This window comes from Anas platyrhynchos, chromosome 3, assembly GCF_047663525.1.
Source record: "Anas platyrhynchos isolate ZD024472 breed Pekin duck chromosome 3, IASCAAS_PekinDuck_T2T, whole genome shotgun sequence".
NCBI classification, from domain to species: Eukaryota; Metazoa; Chordata; class Aves; order Anseriformes; family Anatidae; genus Anas; species Anas platyrhynchos.
Genome location: NC_092589.1, coordinates 92,807,828 through 92,825,947, shown reverse-complemented (window position 1 = coordinate 92,825,947; position 18,120 = coordinate 92,807,828). Strand labels below are relative to the sequence as shown.

The 18,120-nt window shown below is 37.7% G+C and overlaps 1 protein-coding gene across 1 annotated transcript in view; it reads right to left on the bottom strand.

Moving 5' to 3' along the window:
- The window catches only part of EYS (eyes shut homolog), a 530,119-nt gene that overhangs the window by 380,207 nt on the left and 131,792 nt on the right, over nucleotides 1–18,120 (bottom strand). The window contains exon 10 of the mRNA XM_072035108.1: nucleotides 28–152. Within this exon, the coding sequence (XP_071891209.1) occupies nucleotides 28–152 (125 nt within the window). The remainder of the gene's footprint in view (nucleotides 1–27; nucleotides 153–18,120) is intronic.

Genomic DNA, 18,120 nt, shown 5'->3' with positions numbered 1-18,120 from the left:
AAGATTGTTCTGTCAAATGTCAGTTACCTTGTTGACATTTACAAGTGTATCCATTGACATGATCTTCACAGGTTGAACCATGTAGACAAGGTGATGAATTACACTCATTAACTTCTATTTCACAAAACTGCCCAGAAAATCCAGCAAGACACCTGAAGCAAATAACATTACAACGTGTTACATTATGCATAAACCATTACATGGAATGTACTTTGTGTGGAAACAATTCATACCATCTATATACATTAACAAGACACAATCTCAAATATTCCTGTTTTTCCTTATTTTACTGCAACTCTTCCAAGTTTCAAAAAGATCCTTGGTGATCTTTTAGGGGATTTATGATGGCAAAGCCTGTCCAAAATTTTTGTATTTTAACCATAGTATTTGGATCACAACCAGACTTAACAGTCTCCATTTCAGTTTACTGGTTCTAGCATGGTGAGTAAATACAAACCTTTCTTAATGTGCTTTTGGGAGACTGTCTACTAGTTTAATTGGCAAAGTAACTACAGCCTATGTTTGGAAAACCACTTGTTAAGAAATGTTTAGACATGTTTGTACACAGCTATTTCACATGAGGTAAGGTATTCCAAAACTACTGTGAGCAGCTGGGTGGTGCACATCTTGCATGTCTTCTGTTTCTAATGAAGAATGTAAGTTTATGCCCCACTTACAGGAAGATGAGTACATTAACAGATTGCCTTTCAGTAAATTAGAATAGTCACATCACTTATTCCTCAGAATATCACCCTGGGTGAGTACTAAACACATCAATAGAATTAAATACCTGCAGTGTTTACCTTGAAGCAAAAGGGAAAGGGCTGGATCACTGACTAGGTATATGTGCACTTCCTGATGAATCATTATATTATGTATTGGCAAGTATGTTTTGACTTCTGCCTTGACTATTAGAACATATTTGTTTCACTTTATATGGAATGCACTCCAGGTAATGGGAATTTGGAATCTACCACGACAATGAAGCAGAACATATTTTCCAAAGTCCACATCAGCTACAGAAGACACTGCTGGCATAGTGCTTGGAAAATGCTCAAACTGAAGCACACACTGCCATTTTGCAAGTATCTAGTTATAATGTGTGAGAGAAAAGCCATGGGTAAGGCTGAATGAGTGCAAATAAGGCTGACTGAGACACAATGATTCTTCTGTACTCATTGGAGTAAGGGGTGCAGAGGATGATTCTGCTCACTGAAAGTTTAAATCATGTCCTGCAGATACCCTTTTCTTTCCACTAGCTATATGTCATATTAAAAAATTAAAAAAAAAAAGCAATTTTTCCTAAGTGTTAGAAGGATGACCAGATGGATGAATGCTTATAATATAATGCACTTAACATTCTGTTGGCAACTACTGCAAAAACATGACAGCTAAACAAAGGGACTTTTAAACACAGTTAACTTTAACCTTATACTGTGGTATGTTTGTAGACACTTTGCTTTTAAAAAAAAAAAAGTCAGACAAAACAAATTGGAAGAAATATATATCTTATGTAAAAATTCTTGATATAATAACTGTACCTACGTATATATAAGGTGAGTGGGCTTGATTTTTTGAGTGTAAAGCTCAAATATTGAAGAAAAGCTTTAAGGTCTTTTTAAGAAATCTCTGGTTAGCAGCTTCTAGTGGACACATTTTTATAGGCTACATGTATACTTGCTATGAGTTGTCATCACTGTGCAGAATGCATTCTTTTTCCTAAGTCAGACAATCATTCAGATTGAAATATTTAAGAACATTGAAAGTATTTCAGATACCAAGGTGGCTTTTTTAGTTTGCTTGCTTATTTTGTTAATGCTACAATACCACAATGATATTTGCTTGTGTTCAGATAGTATAATTAGATATAAATGATGCTGATGACAGCAGAGGCAGGCACTCTATTAACTGAATGATTCTGAGCAATTATGAAACCACTAGTGGTGAGCATGCTACTGGTAAGTATTTGCAAGTCACAAAACATCACCTTAATGTCAGTAACTTTCCCAAATCACTTTTTAAAAATTGCAATAAATTTTTATGTTTTACTGAGAGTGTTAATGAAATTAATGATTCTTAAGATATGACAAGTACTTTGATCATTTCTGAATTTTTTGTTTGCTCTCACTTCCTTTCATTCTTGCTCCTTTTTTAATATATTTATATTTTGTTCTGGCTCTCCACATTCTTCCTTCCCTTATGTTATTTCTTTTTGAGGATGAGGAGAAACAGAAACAAGAGAATGTAAATAAAACAATCTCAGAAAGTGTAACTATGTATGGAGAACAGTTCTTGTGCTGTAAATGGAATAATGGCATTAAACTTAATCAAATACTTTGGAACACAGCTGTATATGGAACTAGGGATATCACCAGTCTGCAAATGAAAAAGAGACATATAGACAATTTCATATCAAAGTATGACCACTTCAGACCTTGTATATTGAATACTATTTAATAAAAAGCAGAATTTTATAAATTCATGCATATTTATTTTCAGTAAATAACTCTTAGAGCTTTTCTGATCAAAAAAGATAATACGTTATGATGACTGAGCTTATAAACTTACAAAGTTTTCAGTATTGAAAGGCAGCAGCAAAATACTGCTGATTTTATGTAAAAAAATGATGTATTCAGAATTTAATTCCATCTGCTAAGACCTATCTCATATTTAAATCAATCCCAAGACATCTAGGAAACCCATGAAGCCATGTTCGTCTAGAGATCATAAAAGAAAGAGCTCTGGAGCAAAGACTGTCTGTGGTTGTGGAAGACTGATTTATTCATCCTCAGTAAAGCTTCCAGTCTTCTCAGTAACAAGAGCTTGTCTAGCACAGCATCCTCTTCCTTGTCTGTACCTCTACACCTCTGAAGGGTGTTGGGAATGATAAATAAGAGATACTTCCTGACCCATTCTTTTAAATCTGCCATGTTTCTATCACAGTGTTGTCTTCAAATTTAGCTTCCAATGTGAAGTTCAGTTTGAGAAGTTCCTTAGTTATCATTAGATGAGTCCCTAAGGTGATAGTTTTACTCTCACCCCCAAAAAAGGCAGTAACTGAGATTGTCATGCTATGCCTTGATGACACTAAAATTTGTTTTGCCTACAGAGCTATTTAGGTAGAAAAATAAAAACGCTGTAGCTTTCACTCACATTTGATGGCACAAGTGGATGTCACCTGTGTACTGGGTCTGTCTGGGACGTTAACTTTCCCTGCAGCAGCCCATACAGTGCTGTACTCTGCACTTGTAGCTGGAACAGCAGTGTTATCACACCAGTGTTGTGTCCACTGCTGAGCAGTGCTGGCACAGCATCGGGACTCTCTCTAACCCTCCTAGGGGGTGGGCAAAAAGTGAGAAGAGAAACATCACTAGGGCAGCTAACCTAAACCAACCAAAGGGATATTCCATACCGTGTGGTGTCACACTCAGCAATAAAAGGTGGAAACAGGAAGAAGAGGGGAGGGGTGGGCTCTCGTTGTAAAAACATTGGTCCTCCTCCCAGTAAAACCACCACAATCTGCAAGATTCAGTCATTGCAAAGCAGTAAAAAAACCTCTGGTATCTGGGTTCTGAATTGCAGTGTTATGTTGGGAAGACTGATTTTGTTACATCCAATATCTTAGCTTTATTAAGATGATTTTCACTAAGATTTTCATCTTGATTCACTATGGGTTGATAGTAACAGAGGGAACAGCTACATGCTGAAGGCCTGTTTGTGAAACACAGCTACTACATTGAAACTGAGAGAGGTGTTGCACAGGGAGCCGGGGAACAGGCTGGAGAATGGACCTGTAATGGACATTGTATAAAAACAATCCGCAAGCCTGCAGCTGGCCTGGTTTCACAGTTCAAGCTAAAAGAAATAAGACTCACTCAGGATGAGGGCTTAGCTGTCTCAGGTTCTGCCCATTAGTAGAGTGAAGAATTGACCTCTTAACCTAAGGGAGTTTTACAGACACAGTAAGAGGGCTGAGTTATTAGGGTGCTGGCTACAGGCACTTGGATGAATCAAGCCCTAAGAAACATTCTCAGATGCTAGTACTGTGAAATTGCAATTTAAGCATTTGCTACTGTTCTACTGATAGATTTACAGAACTAGAACATTTTTAATATTTTATCAATCAAACGTCAGGTAAAATGACATCTACCTGATTTAAGCAGCCCTGTCCCAAAGTGCTGTATATGTCCCCAAGGCCTGCCATACAGTGGGTCAGACTGGGCAAATTATTACCACCCTTGTTACATAAGACTTTTAACAATCTAATGCAACCTTATGACACTGATTCCAGTCTGTACTCCTTTTTTTTTTTTTATATCATATAATATAATTAACACAACAAATGCAGCAGAATGCAGCAGATAAATTTACCAATATAAATTTTAAAAAAACAACTGTATTTTAGATACCTGTTTTTTTTTTTTTTGGGGGGGGGGGGAGTGGAGGAAGGAGGGAGACATTAAGGTTTGTTAATTAATTAATAATATGGTAGAAACACAAACTTACAACAAATTCACAGAATGTACATGAGGAGAATTAAGTGATTATACTTCTGTTAGTCCTGAGTATGTCAGATCACACATAAGAACATCAGTGTTTCCTCACCAATGTAACAATCTTTTAGGGGGATGAAAACTAAAAGAGCAGCAGAGGACTCTATTAATGAATTGATTCCTCACACTTCAGTATAAACTCACCTTTTTTTTCTATTCTTTCACATTAATGGTTACCAAACAAAACAGTAACTGTAGAAAAATCTGAAACCCAACTGCTCTGTTCCCGGAGGTTATGCTAAATAAGAAAGGAACTTATTTTACTGTCTTGTTGTATAAGTATGCAAGAGTCTTTGAAAAAATCTTGCAGTTATAAACAACAAAAAATATGCAACTACTTCTATGCAAAAAACAAATTCCTTATTTATCAGTATTGTAAATATTTCATAGAACCACAGAATTGCTTGGGTTGGATGGGACATCAAAGGTCATCCAGTTCCAACCCCCCTGCAATGAGCAGAGACCTTCAACCAGACCAGGTTGCCCAAAGCCTCATCTAGCCTGGCCTTGGGCATTTCCAGGGATGGGGCACCCACAGCTTCTCTGTGCAACCTGTGCCAGTGCCACGCTACCTTTGTAGTAAATAATTTCTTCTTAATATCTAATCTAAACCTTTCATTTTAAAGACATTACCCCTTGTCCTGTGACTGCACTCCGTGACAGAGTCCCTCCCCAGCTTTCTTGCAGGCCCCCTCTAGGTACTGGCAGGCCTCTATAAGGTCTCCCTGGGGCCTTCTCCTCTCCAGGCTGAACAACCCCAACTCCCTCAGCCTTTCTTCTTGGGAGAGATGCTCCCACCCCTTGATCATCTTTGTGGCCCTCCTCTGGGCTCACTTTAATACTTCCATGTCCTTCTTGTGCTGAGGGCTCCAGGGCTGAATGCAGTACTCCAGATGACATTTAACAGAGAAGAGGTAAGTGAACTTCACAACTTCACAGACTTGAGTGTTTTACACAGAAGTGAAGTTATTCAAGCCTGATCAGATCTTGAGGTTGCCAAAATATTTGAATTTTTGCTGACGTTTCCATATGAACAGTTGGTAGACCAGTAAGATACTTCAACTCCTAGATGAGGTGCCCAAGATGCCCTATGTGAATCTACTGCAAAAAAGCAGCAGTGATAACTTTTATCAAAGTTTTGCTTAACATTAATTCTGCATTCTAATGGCTATTGGCAAGCATAAATTTCTACTACACAAAATACTTCATTTAAAACAATTCCAAAGTGATCCATTCATGATTTAATAGAAGACTTAAATGAAGGAGTTTGATCTGTGACCATCACAGGTGCATAATAAAATTTATTCTGTGAGTAAACTTTTAGCCTCAGAGAAAATCTGAACAACCCAAATGTCAACCAATTTTCTTCCCTATAAGTCTAATTCATATCCTGTTGTAATTCATAGGTCTTTGAGTCTGTTTTGTAACTAATTGTTCTTCAAGTCTATTTTTTATCTGTACCCTTTTCCTCATCTCTCCCTCTCTTTCTTCAACTGCCTTGTGACCTTTTACAGCTTATGAATAATTTGTATATCCCTGAGATATAAGGTTCAGAAAAAAACATGGTTTCTACAACACAGAAGTATTAGGTTTATCCGGGAGCAATGATTTAGAGCAATTGTACTTATGAGAGAGCATTTATGGTGTAACCTTTACCTGTCTATTTGACTCATTCAACCTAGTAAAATAAATTAATTTTATGGACCAGTCCACACTGTGGAGTTTGTTTGGGACATCAATTTTTCTTCATGAGTGTTAATCTTGATGAGTAGGGTAATGTTTTGTTAATACTTCTTGGTTTGGTAATTAGGACTTCAGACAGAATAATAGATCAATGTGAAAAGCACCTCTCCTGAGCAACTGTCTTGGGTAAAATTGTCTTGTAAATGTGCAATCTCTTTTGACATTAGTCAAAATCTGCATTTTCAAATCTGCATTTTCTGTCCAAAATAAATCTAGTTAACTGCTGTACAGTAACAGGCCAGCTCTGTCACTGCAAATTTATACTGGGATCGCTATACATTATTAACAAGCTATGAAAAGTCACTGGCTAAATGTCATGGAAGCTGAGATATAGCAGCACCTTGGGATTCATATAGCAAACAGTTTAGTTTTAATCATCTTGAACCACAAGGTGCCTTGACATTTGCGAGGCAACTTCTTCCTTTTTAACTTCCCCTGGAATCAGACCTCTATTATCTCAGCCATAATTCTAAACTTAAAATGTGATAGAAAGTTTTACCTTCTAAATTAAAAAAGTGAAAAATCGATCAAACATGGACCTTATCATTCATTTAATCAATGCTCACATGCCAGCTTGGAAAGTAAAAAAAGGAAAAGCAAGAAAAACTAGATAATTTGATCATCCTCAGGTTTACTAGAGATGTTTCCTATGAAATGCACCAGTCTTACTTAGTACTACTGAGGCTTGACTTTCCTGAGCAGTATTAACACAATGAACTTCTGCAGAACCTCTTTAATTTCCAAGAAAGATTGAAAAAGGGGACTGACTCATTGTAAATATACAGATCTATTTCAACATGTTTTCTTAAAGCTTTCAGAATGTATTTATTCCATTTATTTATTCCATCTATGGTGGAAATACATTTGCAATCATTATCATACTTCACTTCCTAACAGACAACATTTTGGATCCTAAGTTCCAATTTAGTGGAAGCCAACATATTGGTTTTGCTCCTTTAAATAAGGCTATTCACAAGAAACACAAAAGAGATGAACATCATTTTATTCACCTGAAATTATTATTTTGCAAGAAGTACAGGAGCAAGCAAACTTCCCAACCTTACCAATGCTGCTTTGAGAAAATGAAATCTATTTCATTTGCGAGTTACATTGTGTTGTTTATAAAGTTTTGAATTTCCAGATCTTTTCCTTTCAGACTTTGCTGCCCTAACATCTCTGTGTTATTTCTTACATTGCTAACCACCTACACATTATCTGTATTGCTAATATACATGTTAAAAAAAATCTTGCCTCGTCAATGAATGTGTACTTCCAGTAATGTCATCATGTTATACAATGGCTCTACTACTGCAACTTCAACAGCTCCCCTCAATCTGATACACAGAACTGAAAACTCTTTTATTTTTTTCTTTTTTCTTTTTTTTCCCCCAGAGATTACTTTTCCATTTTATATGAAATAGGTTTTAAGAAAGTAATTAATTTCCCTTTACTCTTTTGGTTCTTTTCATGGTAACTCCAGCTTTAAAAGATAAGTGACTTGTAGCATTTATTCTTAAAATCCATAAATAAAGCAAAGTGGGTATAAGGTTTTCAGCTTTCACTGATGTTCCATTAAATAGGGGGTTTATACAGAGTTTTGTTAAAGGTATTTTTTCTGATGTTGATCTAAAAATTGTGATCATTACTATTAAATCAGCCTCTTAAGAAAAAAGTGATGAAATCTAATCCTAAAGTAAATCACTGGAAGACATCCACGAGCAGCCTATTTTATGGGCTGAACCAGCAAGAAAACACACGCCTCAGGCTCCTGACATTTTTTATTTTACCAGCCAAATGACTACAGTGAAAGGATGTGGGCTGTTTTCTCAGCAGCTTACCAATTAAAAGTACTTATTGTAATTAATTTATTTATTTCCTTTACTCTCTTTATAACGTTTTAGAAACTTGAAATGCTAATTAACTATTCATCATATTTGTCAGTTTTCCAGTGGGTGACAGCAGATGATAGGGACACACAAATCAGCTTTGCCATGGAGTGATTTGTTTCTGAAGTACCTTCTTGCGCTGCCTCCCCTGCACCACTTGGGCTGGGAGGTGGAGGAGCCAGGAATGAAGGAGTGAGACTCAGCTTGGGAAAAAGGACAGAGTGGGGGGAAGGTGTTCCATTTTTTATCTTTGCTTCTCACCACCTTACTCTATTTTTAATTGGCAGTAAATTAAATTAATTTTCCCCAAGGTGAGTCTTCCTCCCGGTGAAAGTAATTGGTAAGTGATACGTCCGCTTTATCTTGGCTCTTGAGCTTTTCCATCTTATTTTCTCCTCTCATCCTGTTGAGGTGGGGGAGTGAGAGAGTGGATGAGTGGGTGTCTGGAAGGCAGCCACATTCAACCCACCATAAAGCTGTAAGCTTTGCCAGAGATTTCTACATAACTACTGCAGTTCTCAAGTTACTGCCCTACTTCAAGTATTACTTCTGCTTACGCTAATGAAGACAGAGATCAGGCTCCTTCACAGTTCAGTAGAACCCTGTTGAGAACCCATCTCAGGAATGGCAAGAATAGAATTTCATAATGAATCAATCTATACGAAAAGCATGATCCATAATAAAAGAAGAAATTTTATGACACAATGCTTTGGTGACATTTTTTTCCCCCTTCTATTTTTCATAAAGCCCCAGTTGAACCTCATTGAGCAGTTTGGACAAGGCCCCAAGCAACTGGATCTTGTGGGTGGCATCCCTGACCATAGCAGGGGGTTGGAACTAGATGTTTTTTTAGGTCCCTTCCAACCCAAGCTGTTCTGTGATTCCATGATTGATACTAATATGAATTGTCAAAACAAATTTGTGAGCCACTAGACCTGTACGCTTCTGCCCATTAACAACAAGATCACAGGGCATCTTAAAATACCAATATTTGCAAAGAAACTTTGTCTCCAAAATTAACCGACACTGTTGGTGCTCTCGTCCCATAATGCTTGCTTCTCTTTCATCCTTTGACGGTCCTTAACTATAAAATTACTTTGATTCAAATAACAAAACTATTGGTGGTAGATTCCTTTAGACCATTCTTATCTCATGTATCAAGTTACTGAAACTTTTTGATATATTTCTGAAAGCAATACCAATAGCTAAGGGGAAGCTACTGTGACCCCAACAGAGGATTCAGAGAGGAAGCTTTTATAATTACCTAACAATGACAAAATCCCACTGACACCTCAGTGCTTTAGAAGTAAATTCTAAGGCCAAATTCCTTCAGCTGGGAAACCTTTCTTCCAGATCTTTTCACTATTCTAAGCTTTGCATCAGGCATTTCAAACAACTTTCACAGTGAATTTTACCAAGGCCTTCAAGCAACACTAAAAATCTGGGAGCAGGACAGGCAGCATAATGAGTTCCTCTTTGAGGAAACGAGTCCACATATGTTTCGCAGACACAACTTTTGAACTTTTACAACATTAAGCTCAGATACAGCAATTCCCTATGAAAAACTAAAAAATGAAGGTATCACATGAGATGAGTTATCTGCTGACTGATCATCTGTCTGAAGGTTGTGGATGCAGCAGATGATCCAACCAACATGTATGTTACATAGCAAACTACATTTTAAAGTCTTCTGTTGCTTTGAAATTTTGAAAAAGCAATTAGGAGTGGGAGGGGAGGTAAGGGGGAACAAACAAGCAGCAACAAACACACACGTGTTTTAAAGAACTCCCTGACTTTTGTGCATGTGTGTATGCAATGTGTTAGCAATTTCTGGGATCCCACAGTGGATCACCACAGAGCTTCATTGTTACTGTGGCTTCATGGGTGGGTTAACCTGATCATCTGCACAAGGCTGATGACTCAAAGCAATGCATGTCAGCTGCCTTACTGGCAGTAACGCTACTGAAAATTGTTTCTCCTGCTGTACTTTGTGGCATCTTTCTATGGAAAGAATTTCAGAAAGCAGCCAGCAGGGAACTTACAGAAGTCTCTCAGGAGAGCCTTTCTCAGACTATTTTCTCCAAAATCCTTTCCTTCCCGAGGGTGATACTGTGACTGTTAATTTTAGAATACTGACAATGAAGCTTTCTCCAAACTACAAGTCTAATATATCACATTACTTTTTTCCTTTTCCTTCTCTCCTCTGAATTCTCCTTGGAGACACTGTCAAGAATGGAGCACATTTATTTACCTCTGAAGTAAAATTTTGCTTAGAATGACGTAAAAATAAATTAAAGCTCTCCACGGTTGTCAGGAAATGTTAGCTCTATTTTAAAGAACAGTGAGTGGGAATCAAAAAGAAGAAATTTGGTAATAACACACTTGAGTGTATATTTGATTTTAGAGAGCTTTCTTCCATTTATTCATCTACAGTTATGTTCCCATTACTTTAGCATCAGAGTGCCTCCTAGATATTTATAGCCCAAGATAGCAAAAGTCATCTTTTGCCTTTCTTTCTTACTTTATGGGAGAAGCCATTCAATGATTATTACAGAAAAATGAAGCTGAAAAGAGGAGTCGCATACATAGTACAAGAGATCTAGGGACAGATCTTGTTTGCTCAAATCTTTACTCTGATTTTTATAGTCAGGAGCTTCTCCACACTCATCATCCATTTCTCTAGAACGTAGCTTTGCAAAGATAAAATGCCTTTAAAAAGGGTAATTAATATTTCTAGTCTCTTGAGGAACTGATTTTAGAATAGGAGCTACAAACCATGAGGTTGCCACTATCTATATGTTCACTTTTTTTAACTCCAAATTTTCACTACCGATCAGAATTAACCATAAGCTTACCAGTTTAAAGACATCAAACATTTACTGCTGGTTTTTGGCCCCATCTCTACTGCATATAACTGCCTAAGGGGTAAATGTAAAAAAGAATGAACTGATAAATCAACACTTCGCAGGATATGACAGAAACAGGAGTAGCTTGCTCTTTGTCCTCTGAAGACAGGAAAAGTGCCCCTGTCGGTATACCATGCTAGTTACACCCGTGCAAGGTGTCTTTCTTCTCAGAGGAGGGATGTTGCATGTAGCAGATCACAACAGATTCAGGTAGTTTAGTCCAGATCGGAGCTAGAAGCTCTATAGCTTTTTCTGCTTCCTACTGTTCTTGAAAAAAAAAGAGTTAATAAAATAGAGAAATTATTACAGCTTGTGGGGAGGGGGGCGAAGGAAGCAATGCAATGTTAGAGCTGTAAGGACCATATTACTATATTTAGAGCTTTATTCCTGACTATAATAATACAAGTGCAATGTGTGCTAAACAAAACTACTTTTTTACTACTCCAGATACACAAAACTACTCAGGACACTTAATTTTATTTATAAAAGTACCTGGCCAATAAGGGTCTAAGGGTCTTTATTCTCACAGAACGTCTCAAGACAACCAAAACACATCCTACACACTGGGTAATAAAAAGTTCTGTTCTTTCTAAGGTCACTCTCCTACTATCAGTAGCGTTACTGCAGTAATCCTCATCATAAGAGACTTTAAACTTCTTCAGTCCACTTGGATGCATACTTTATTTTCCCTGAGAGAAAAAGCAGATTTTACTGCCAGTAAAATCTCCCACTGTGGTTATCATGGACATTCGTATTAAGTGATAAATTACGTACTTGCTAAATCACAGTTGGTGGGGTGTGACAGTGTTATAAAAAAGGTTAATCAGTGGAAGCTCATGCTAGAAGGAATACAGCAAGCAACCAGAATGGCTGTGCCCTGATGAAAGTATATGAGAGTTAACACACTCCTTTCCTTATTTTATTTTATTAATCTTCCCAGTTGGAAATGTGTGTGCATGCACGTGTGTGTCTGTGTATGTGTACGCGAGTCCATGTAGGACTAATGTAAAGCCAACCTTCAGCTGTTTGCTAATATAATCCAGATTTGCGCTCATATTTTCTAGACAGAAAACCTATCATTATCTATCTGTTCAATCCTTCAAACTCAAGTCTTTCTGGGCTTCTAACTACTTGTTGTTGTACATGAACAGATATGTTAAAACAGGACCTTAATTGATGTAAACTCTCCTAATACCAGTTTTGTCATCTTTCTGTACTATTTAGGCAGTCAGTCTCAATCATGGATATAAAATCCAGCTTACAAACAGAAAACAAAAACAAAACAAAACCCACCACCAACAACAAAAAACACATTTATTTATCCTTTTTTCTTGGTTTGTTTATTTGGCTCCTTAAGCAACTGTGTTACATACCAAACTAGAAGCTTTCAATTCGTAGCTTTTACATAGATCCACTTAAAAACATTACTTTGAAGTGTCTTAGTGATTCCTTGGTGATGGAACAGCAACTATATCAGGATGAATGTACACAAAATGGCCATTACCCCATTCCAGCCAAAACAGAAAATTGATTTTTTTTTTTTTTGTTTGCACCACCTTCTTCCCCAGTCTCACGATAATGAAACAACATTAGGAGAAGTATACATTTTATTTACAGACTCAGCTATATCTTAACAAAAAAGTTGTCTAAAACCAATTCTTAGAACTCAGCTGGAAAACATCAAGTGATTTCAAAGCCCTGCTTCTGAACAAGTGAGTGGAATAATAGTCAAGTTCTGTCATCCTCTGAGAGTTCACTTCTCTGAATATTTAATATACTACAAAGAATAATTTCATCTAAGCAGCATTGATAACATTTATCTTTCTTCTTACCAAGTTACTGCAAATGGCATCATAATTTCTAGTGCATTGCAAACTTCATTCTTTTCCATTACTGTTTATGGAAAGATCTATTTCTCACACTCTCTATTACTTGTTTGTGTTTATGTGATATTTCCCCCACTCTTTCCTATGCTGTCATAAAATCTTTACCTTATAAAAAGCTTTGCATTAATCTTTGAAGTGTGTTGTCTTTTGCAGAAAATACTTTTTACTCTCACTGAATAATGGCTTCCTTCAGTTTCATATGTCTGAAGTAGAGTTCACATCTTTTTATAGAAGACTTATCCTGAGCTTGCTTGCAGGGACCTTCCATAATGAAGAAGAGACTCTTGAAGTGTTGAGTTACCAATCTTAAATAACTTTTACAAAGTGTTTTCCTTTTGGAATTAAGTTTTTTCTTCTTTCTCCAGTTTCATTCTGTCTTTGCCAAAATCAACAAGCACAAAAAACAGAAGTTCTACGTTTTGTCTTCAACCCTGATGCTGGATTTTCAGTAGTTCAGATCACAAATAGCTCTCACTGGTTTTAACTGAAATTATAGATGCTTTCCATTTCTGAAAGTAAGTCCTCAAAACAGCAGGACAAAATTTAACTAATTGATAATTTACATTATGCATTCCAAACTCTAGCTTTCATCTTAAGAAAACAACAGCAATTAGAGAGCTTAATAAGCCTGAAAATCCTCTTAGATTCCTAATGTTGGACTCCTACACTTGAAAATGTCTTCTATCAGTACTCTATTGTATGCTTAAAATACCTTCTCCACAAAAGATATCCTCAATCCCTTTTTAAAAGAGGGAAGTAACTGATTCAATAGATGTTTGTCTCTTAAACATGAAAAATTTGTTACTCCTGAACACACAAGTTAGATTAATTGTCGTAAGAGGCTGAGATTAGCTCCATGTGTCAGCTGTCTATCTCATACTCTCTGGAAAAGTAGCAAGATTTTCCCTAAACCCTCAAAAAGGCAAAGTGTTTTTGGCAAATTTCAGAGTATCTAAGGATCCCTTAAGATACTTGTTTAAGCCATACAATGAACTATCTTGGAATTCTCTTTAGACTCTCTGAGGCCTCCATGAATTTTCAAATATACAGCAGTAGACTGAAACAACAAAATGAAAAGGTAAACTTCCACAGGGTACAGAGTGATGTGCATTACAAGCACTTAAGAAACAAAGAGTAGTCATATACATATATATATGTCCTCTAGAGAGAGAGACAAGATGAAACCAGAAAGCTGACTGTTCCACCTCTAAGGATTTATATGTATGTGCATGTATTTATCTGCTAGTAGTAACTTCCATTGATCCACTGTACTCATCATGAAGGGAGGGCAGAGGTGCACGATCAAGGGACTGAGCTGTAAGCATTCACTTCACTAAAAAGCTGCAGAACTACAAATGCTGTGCATTCTTTCCAGTCTCATACTTAACAGAATTAAAATCCCAGTGGAGAACAGCAGCGTACAAAACATGAAGGTCCCAGTGTGCCTACAGGCCCCCATACAGACCCCAAAACATCCAAAATAGAGTGGCAACATCTATCTTTGACTTCAGCACAGTTGTCTGGATAGCTGGCTCATGTCCACAAGCCCAGATTTCTCTGTGTCCATACAAGGCCATTCTCCTCTGAATGCTTAAACCACTGATGGGGTATCTTGCATTCAATCTACAGCTTTTTCTTGGACATACTCTGGTAACCTAAAATGTCAGCACCTACACTCAACCACTTCTCTCAGATCTCCCCACGTTCACCAGGGGGAGGCTGGCACTTCCAGGGGGCATTTCACACCACTTCAGACATCTAGCCTACCTCGTAAGCTCCGTAACATGTTTACACAGATGCCTAACTTTTGTGTAGCAGATTTCAGCAAGGTGGATCTCATTATTAGCATTATATTCCTCGGATATTGTATCAGTAGTGAGATTTTGTATTTATAAAGATAGTTAGCTAAAAAACCAATTTACTTGTTTGCTCTCTAAGCTTTCTCAATTACTTCGAGTATCTGCACTTAAAATCCTTCCCTGCTTATAAATAGACAAGATCTACAAATATTGCTCATGAGAAGTATTTTCTTTTAAAAAGTTGCAAATTATGGAGAAGTGCTGTTTGTTTTTGTTTCCTAAAGAAGATGCAAAGCACTCACTGTTCCAAGCTGAAAACTATCCTGAGGGAGAAATCTACAGGAGTACACTGGATTATAAAATTCTCACTGAAAAGAAACTTACTCTTGGAAATTGGCTTTTCAGTTATATTTAAGTTACCAAAGATGTTGCTCTAGACACAGGAGGCTTTCTGTAACAGGGCACATCTCAAAGCTAAATCCAACCTGATGTTTTTCCTTGGTTTAGTCACATAATTCCTTAAGGACGCCTGGAATGTAAGGATACCTGGTTTGTACGGTCATCTGGTTAACAGCTATTCATCTTAAGAACAACAACAAAAAAAAGTACCAGTCAAAACAGTGACACAAACCCTAAGGAGCAATAGATAATTGAGAAGACAACAAACACAAGATGTCACAGGTCACTGACTGATGGGGCATTAAAGGAACCAGTGAAGCAGAACGGAGGAGAGGTTCAACCAGAACATTTTAACAAGAGAGAAAACAGCATTATCATACATGTGATAGGAAACAACAAGCTTCTTACAGGATATATGAGGAGGCATTTGGATCTGTGTAAAACTTTTTTAAGGGGACAGTAGAGATGTACAAAGCAGTACAGAACTTTAAATGAAGGGCCACCAACAGGGAATGAGGAAGAATACGAAGAGGCAATTCTTGCTGATCACATCTATGTGAATACTGGTGTGTTTCCGTGAGCACACGTAAAGGCAGTGCCGCGTTGATCAGCATGGCTGGCTGGGGGTGTATTTGAAATTTGCACTTGGCATCACTACTGGGTGGGCATGTTAACACAACAGCAACAAGCACAACAAATATTCATGACTCTGGTGTTAAAATCCACCAGATTTTGCTCTCCTTTAATACTCCTCCTGATTTTGAAGTACAAAGTATAAGGGCTCTGTAGAGTTGGAGTCCTTTCACACTGCCTCAAAGCCTGGCAGAAGCCTATGTTGTTGCACATCCAGACATCGGCTGCAGACTGCTCAAGTAAATGGGACTTCAGGTTAACTTACTCCCAGAACTTCACCCCTTAACTGAATTATCTTTGTCAGCAACAACAGAGGTTGGTACTTGATTTGTATCTCAGCTGAGGTTCTCAGTCATGTGTTTGCTTTTTTTTCTTTTTTCTTTTTTTTTCTCATGCTGTTTCTTTTCTTTTGTGAATCACTACAAGATCTAATGTGAGAAATCACAGCCAACATTTCATGCTTCTTCACTGTAGGCGCTTAACTTCAACTCCTTTGTGTATACCAGCTTATAATACAAGTGAATAGCTCATAAAACGTTAAAGGAGGAGAGAAGAGATGTTAACCAGAGAAATATCCCTCCTGATATAAAACACTCTTTACTACTTTTGTTAGTATAGGTTTGCAAGTACTGAATCCTCCGTTCCTCCCAACTCTGCAACTCTGCTAACACATACACAATGCAGGATTGTGAACACTTCATTAGCAGCCTACTATTTCCTGCCAAGACCAAGCTCCCTGCCCTCACTTAGCTTACTGTTAGGATCCCCAGAGATAATTTCATAGCGGTTGTCTCAGCTGATTCCTGATTCCTGATGCCAACCTCTCAGAATCTGGATGGTTGGACAGCAAACGAACGTAGGAAGTTATGTTGGAGAATGTATTCTCACTTTTACAAGTGGTATCGACGCAGCTTGTTCCCTGTGTCTCACTTCTGTAGTCTTTTAGCTCAATAGATACGGTCTTGCTGAAGGAGAAACCACAGGGTTTGTGCTAACACTGCAAGGCGGCTGGACGGGGGCTTATCAGGCATGATTTGTCTGGACTTGTCTTAAGCCTGCCTGGAGCCCTGCTTTAGCTTTTTAGCTCTGGCAGACTTATCTAATTTGCTGGAGTTTTGCTTATCTTTGTACAATTGTGTGGTGTTATGCCTCTTGTTAGAGTAATTCTGATATAGCTCTGTGAGTAACAGTAGTGGCAACAAGTGCCATTGCAGTGTCACAGCTCATTGTACGCAGAATAAATTAGGTGGCATTGTGGAACATCAGCACTGGGTAACAGAAGAGGCTTTGAAAAACATAAACACGGGATGGCATATCGAGGCTCTGAATTAATCATCACTGACTAACTACTGATCATTAAAGGAACGATACGTTTGCAGCTGAGTGAAGCTGGCTTTAGGAGCAACAAGAGATTAGCCTGTGTTTTATGTGTTGGATGCTTAATAACAAATGCAGATGTAACACAAAAATACAAAAAGAAGCAAAACGTAGAACTTAAGAAAATGGTTAAAAATAGCCCCTGTTATGACAAGGAAGAAAGCCCCCACCTCATTCCCTTGGCAAAAGATTTAGGATGGTGACTAACCCTGACCTCCTGACTGTCACCGGTGAAAGCAGAAAGTTTGTGTGTAGGCTTTTACCAGTATTACTGTGACGGGACTGTAATAATTGGGTACCTTGCATGGTGTTAGTGCTTTTGTAACCAGATTAATAATACTTCTTTGCCAAAACCATTAAGATCCCAATTAGACCAACAGTAAACTCTTGGATTTGTATGTAAAGCATGTTTCTTGTGCATACTGTGCACCAAAGATTGATATGGCATACTGGGTGAAACAAGCTAATTTAAAATTCAGTTGAACATTTTCTCCCCATTTTTTCCCTCCTTTTTCTTTTATCTAAAGGCTTTGCTGAGCAAATCTAGTACAAAGCGGGACAAAATTTGAAAATATTCTGACAAAAACCTTAGCCTTACCCAAACCAGAGTGATTTAAGAAAATGGAGCAACAGTATCACCTGGAAGAGATGCTACTCTTTCATGACCAGTCACTGCTACTGTTTCTGTGGCTGAAGAGAAATGCACTAAAAGCTTTCCCATGGTGGTGAGGGTGAAGTGCCGGCAAACTATCTTAGCAAGGAGAAACCATAATATATAAAAAATGTCTCTAATGGCTAGGAGCAACTCATTTAAAGGCAGAACTGTTACCTTAAATTCCCCAGAAGCATGATCAGACGATATTGCAATCTGTCCAGGTTACTAGCATCCACAGCAATTTCTCCACAGCAGCCATTTTAGGAGAGCATATAGCTCCATT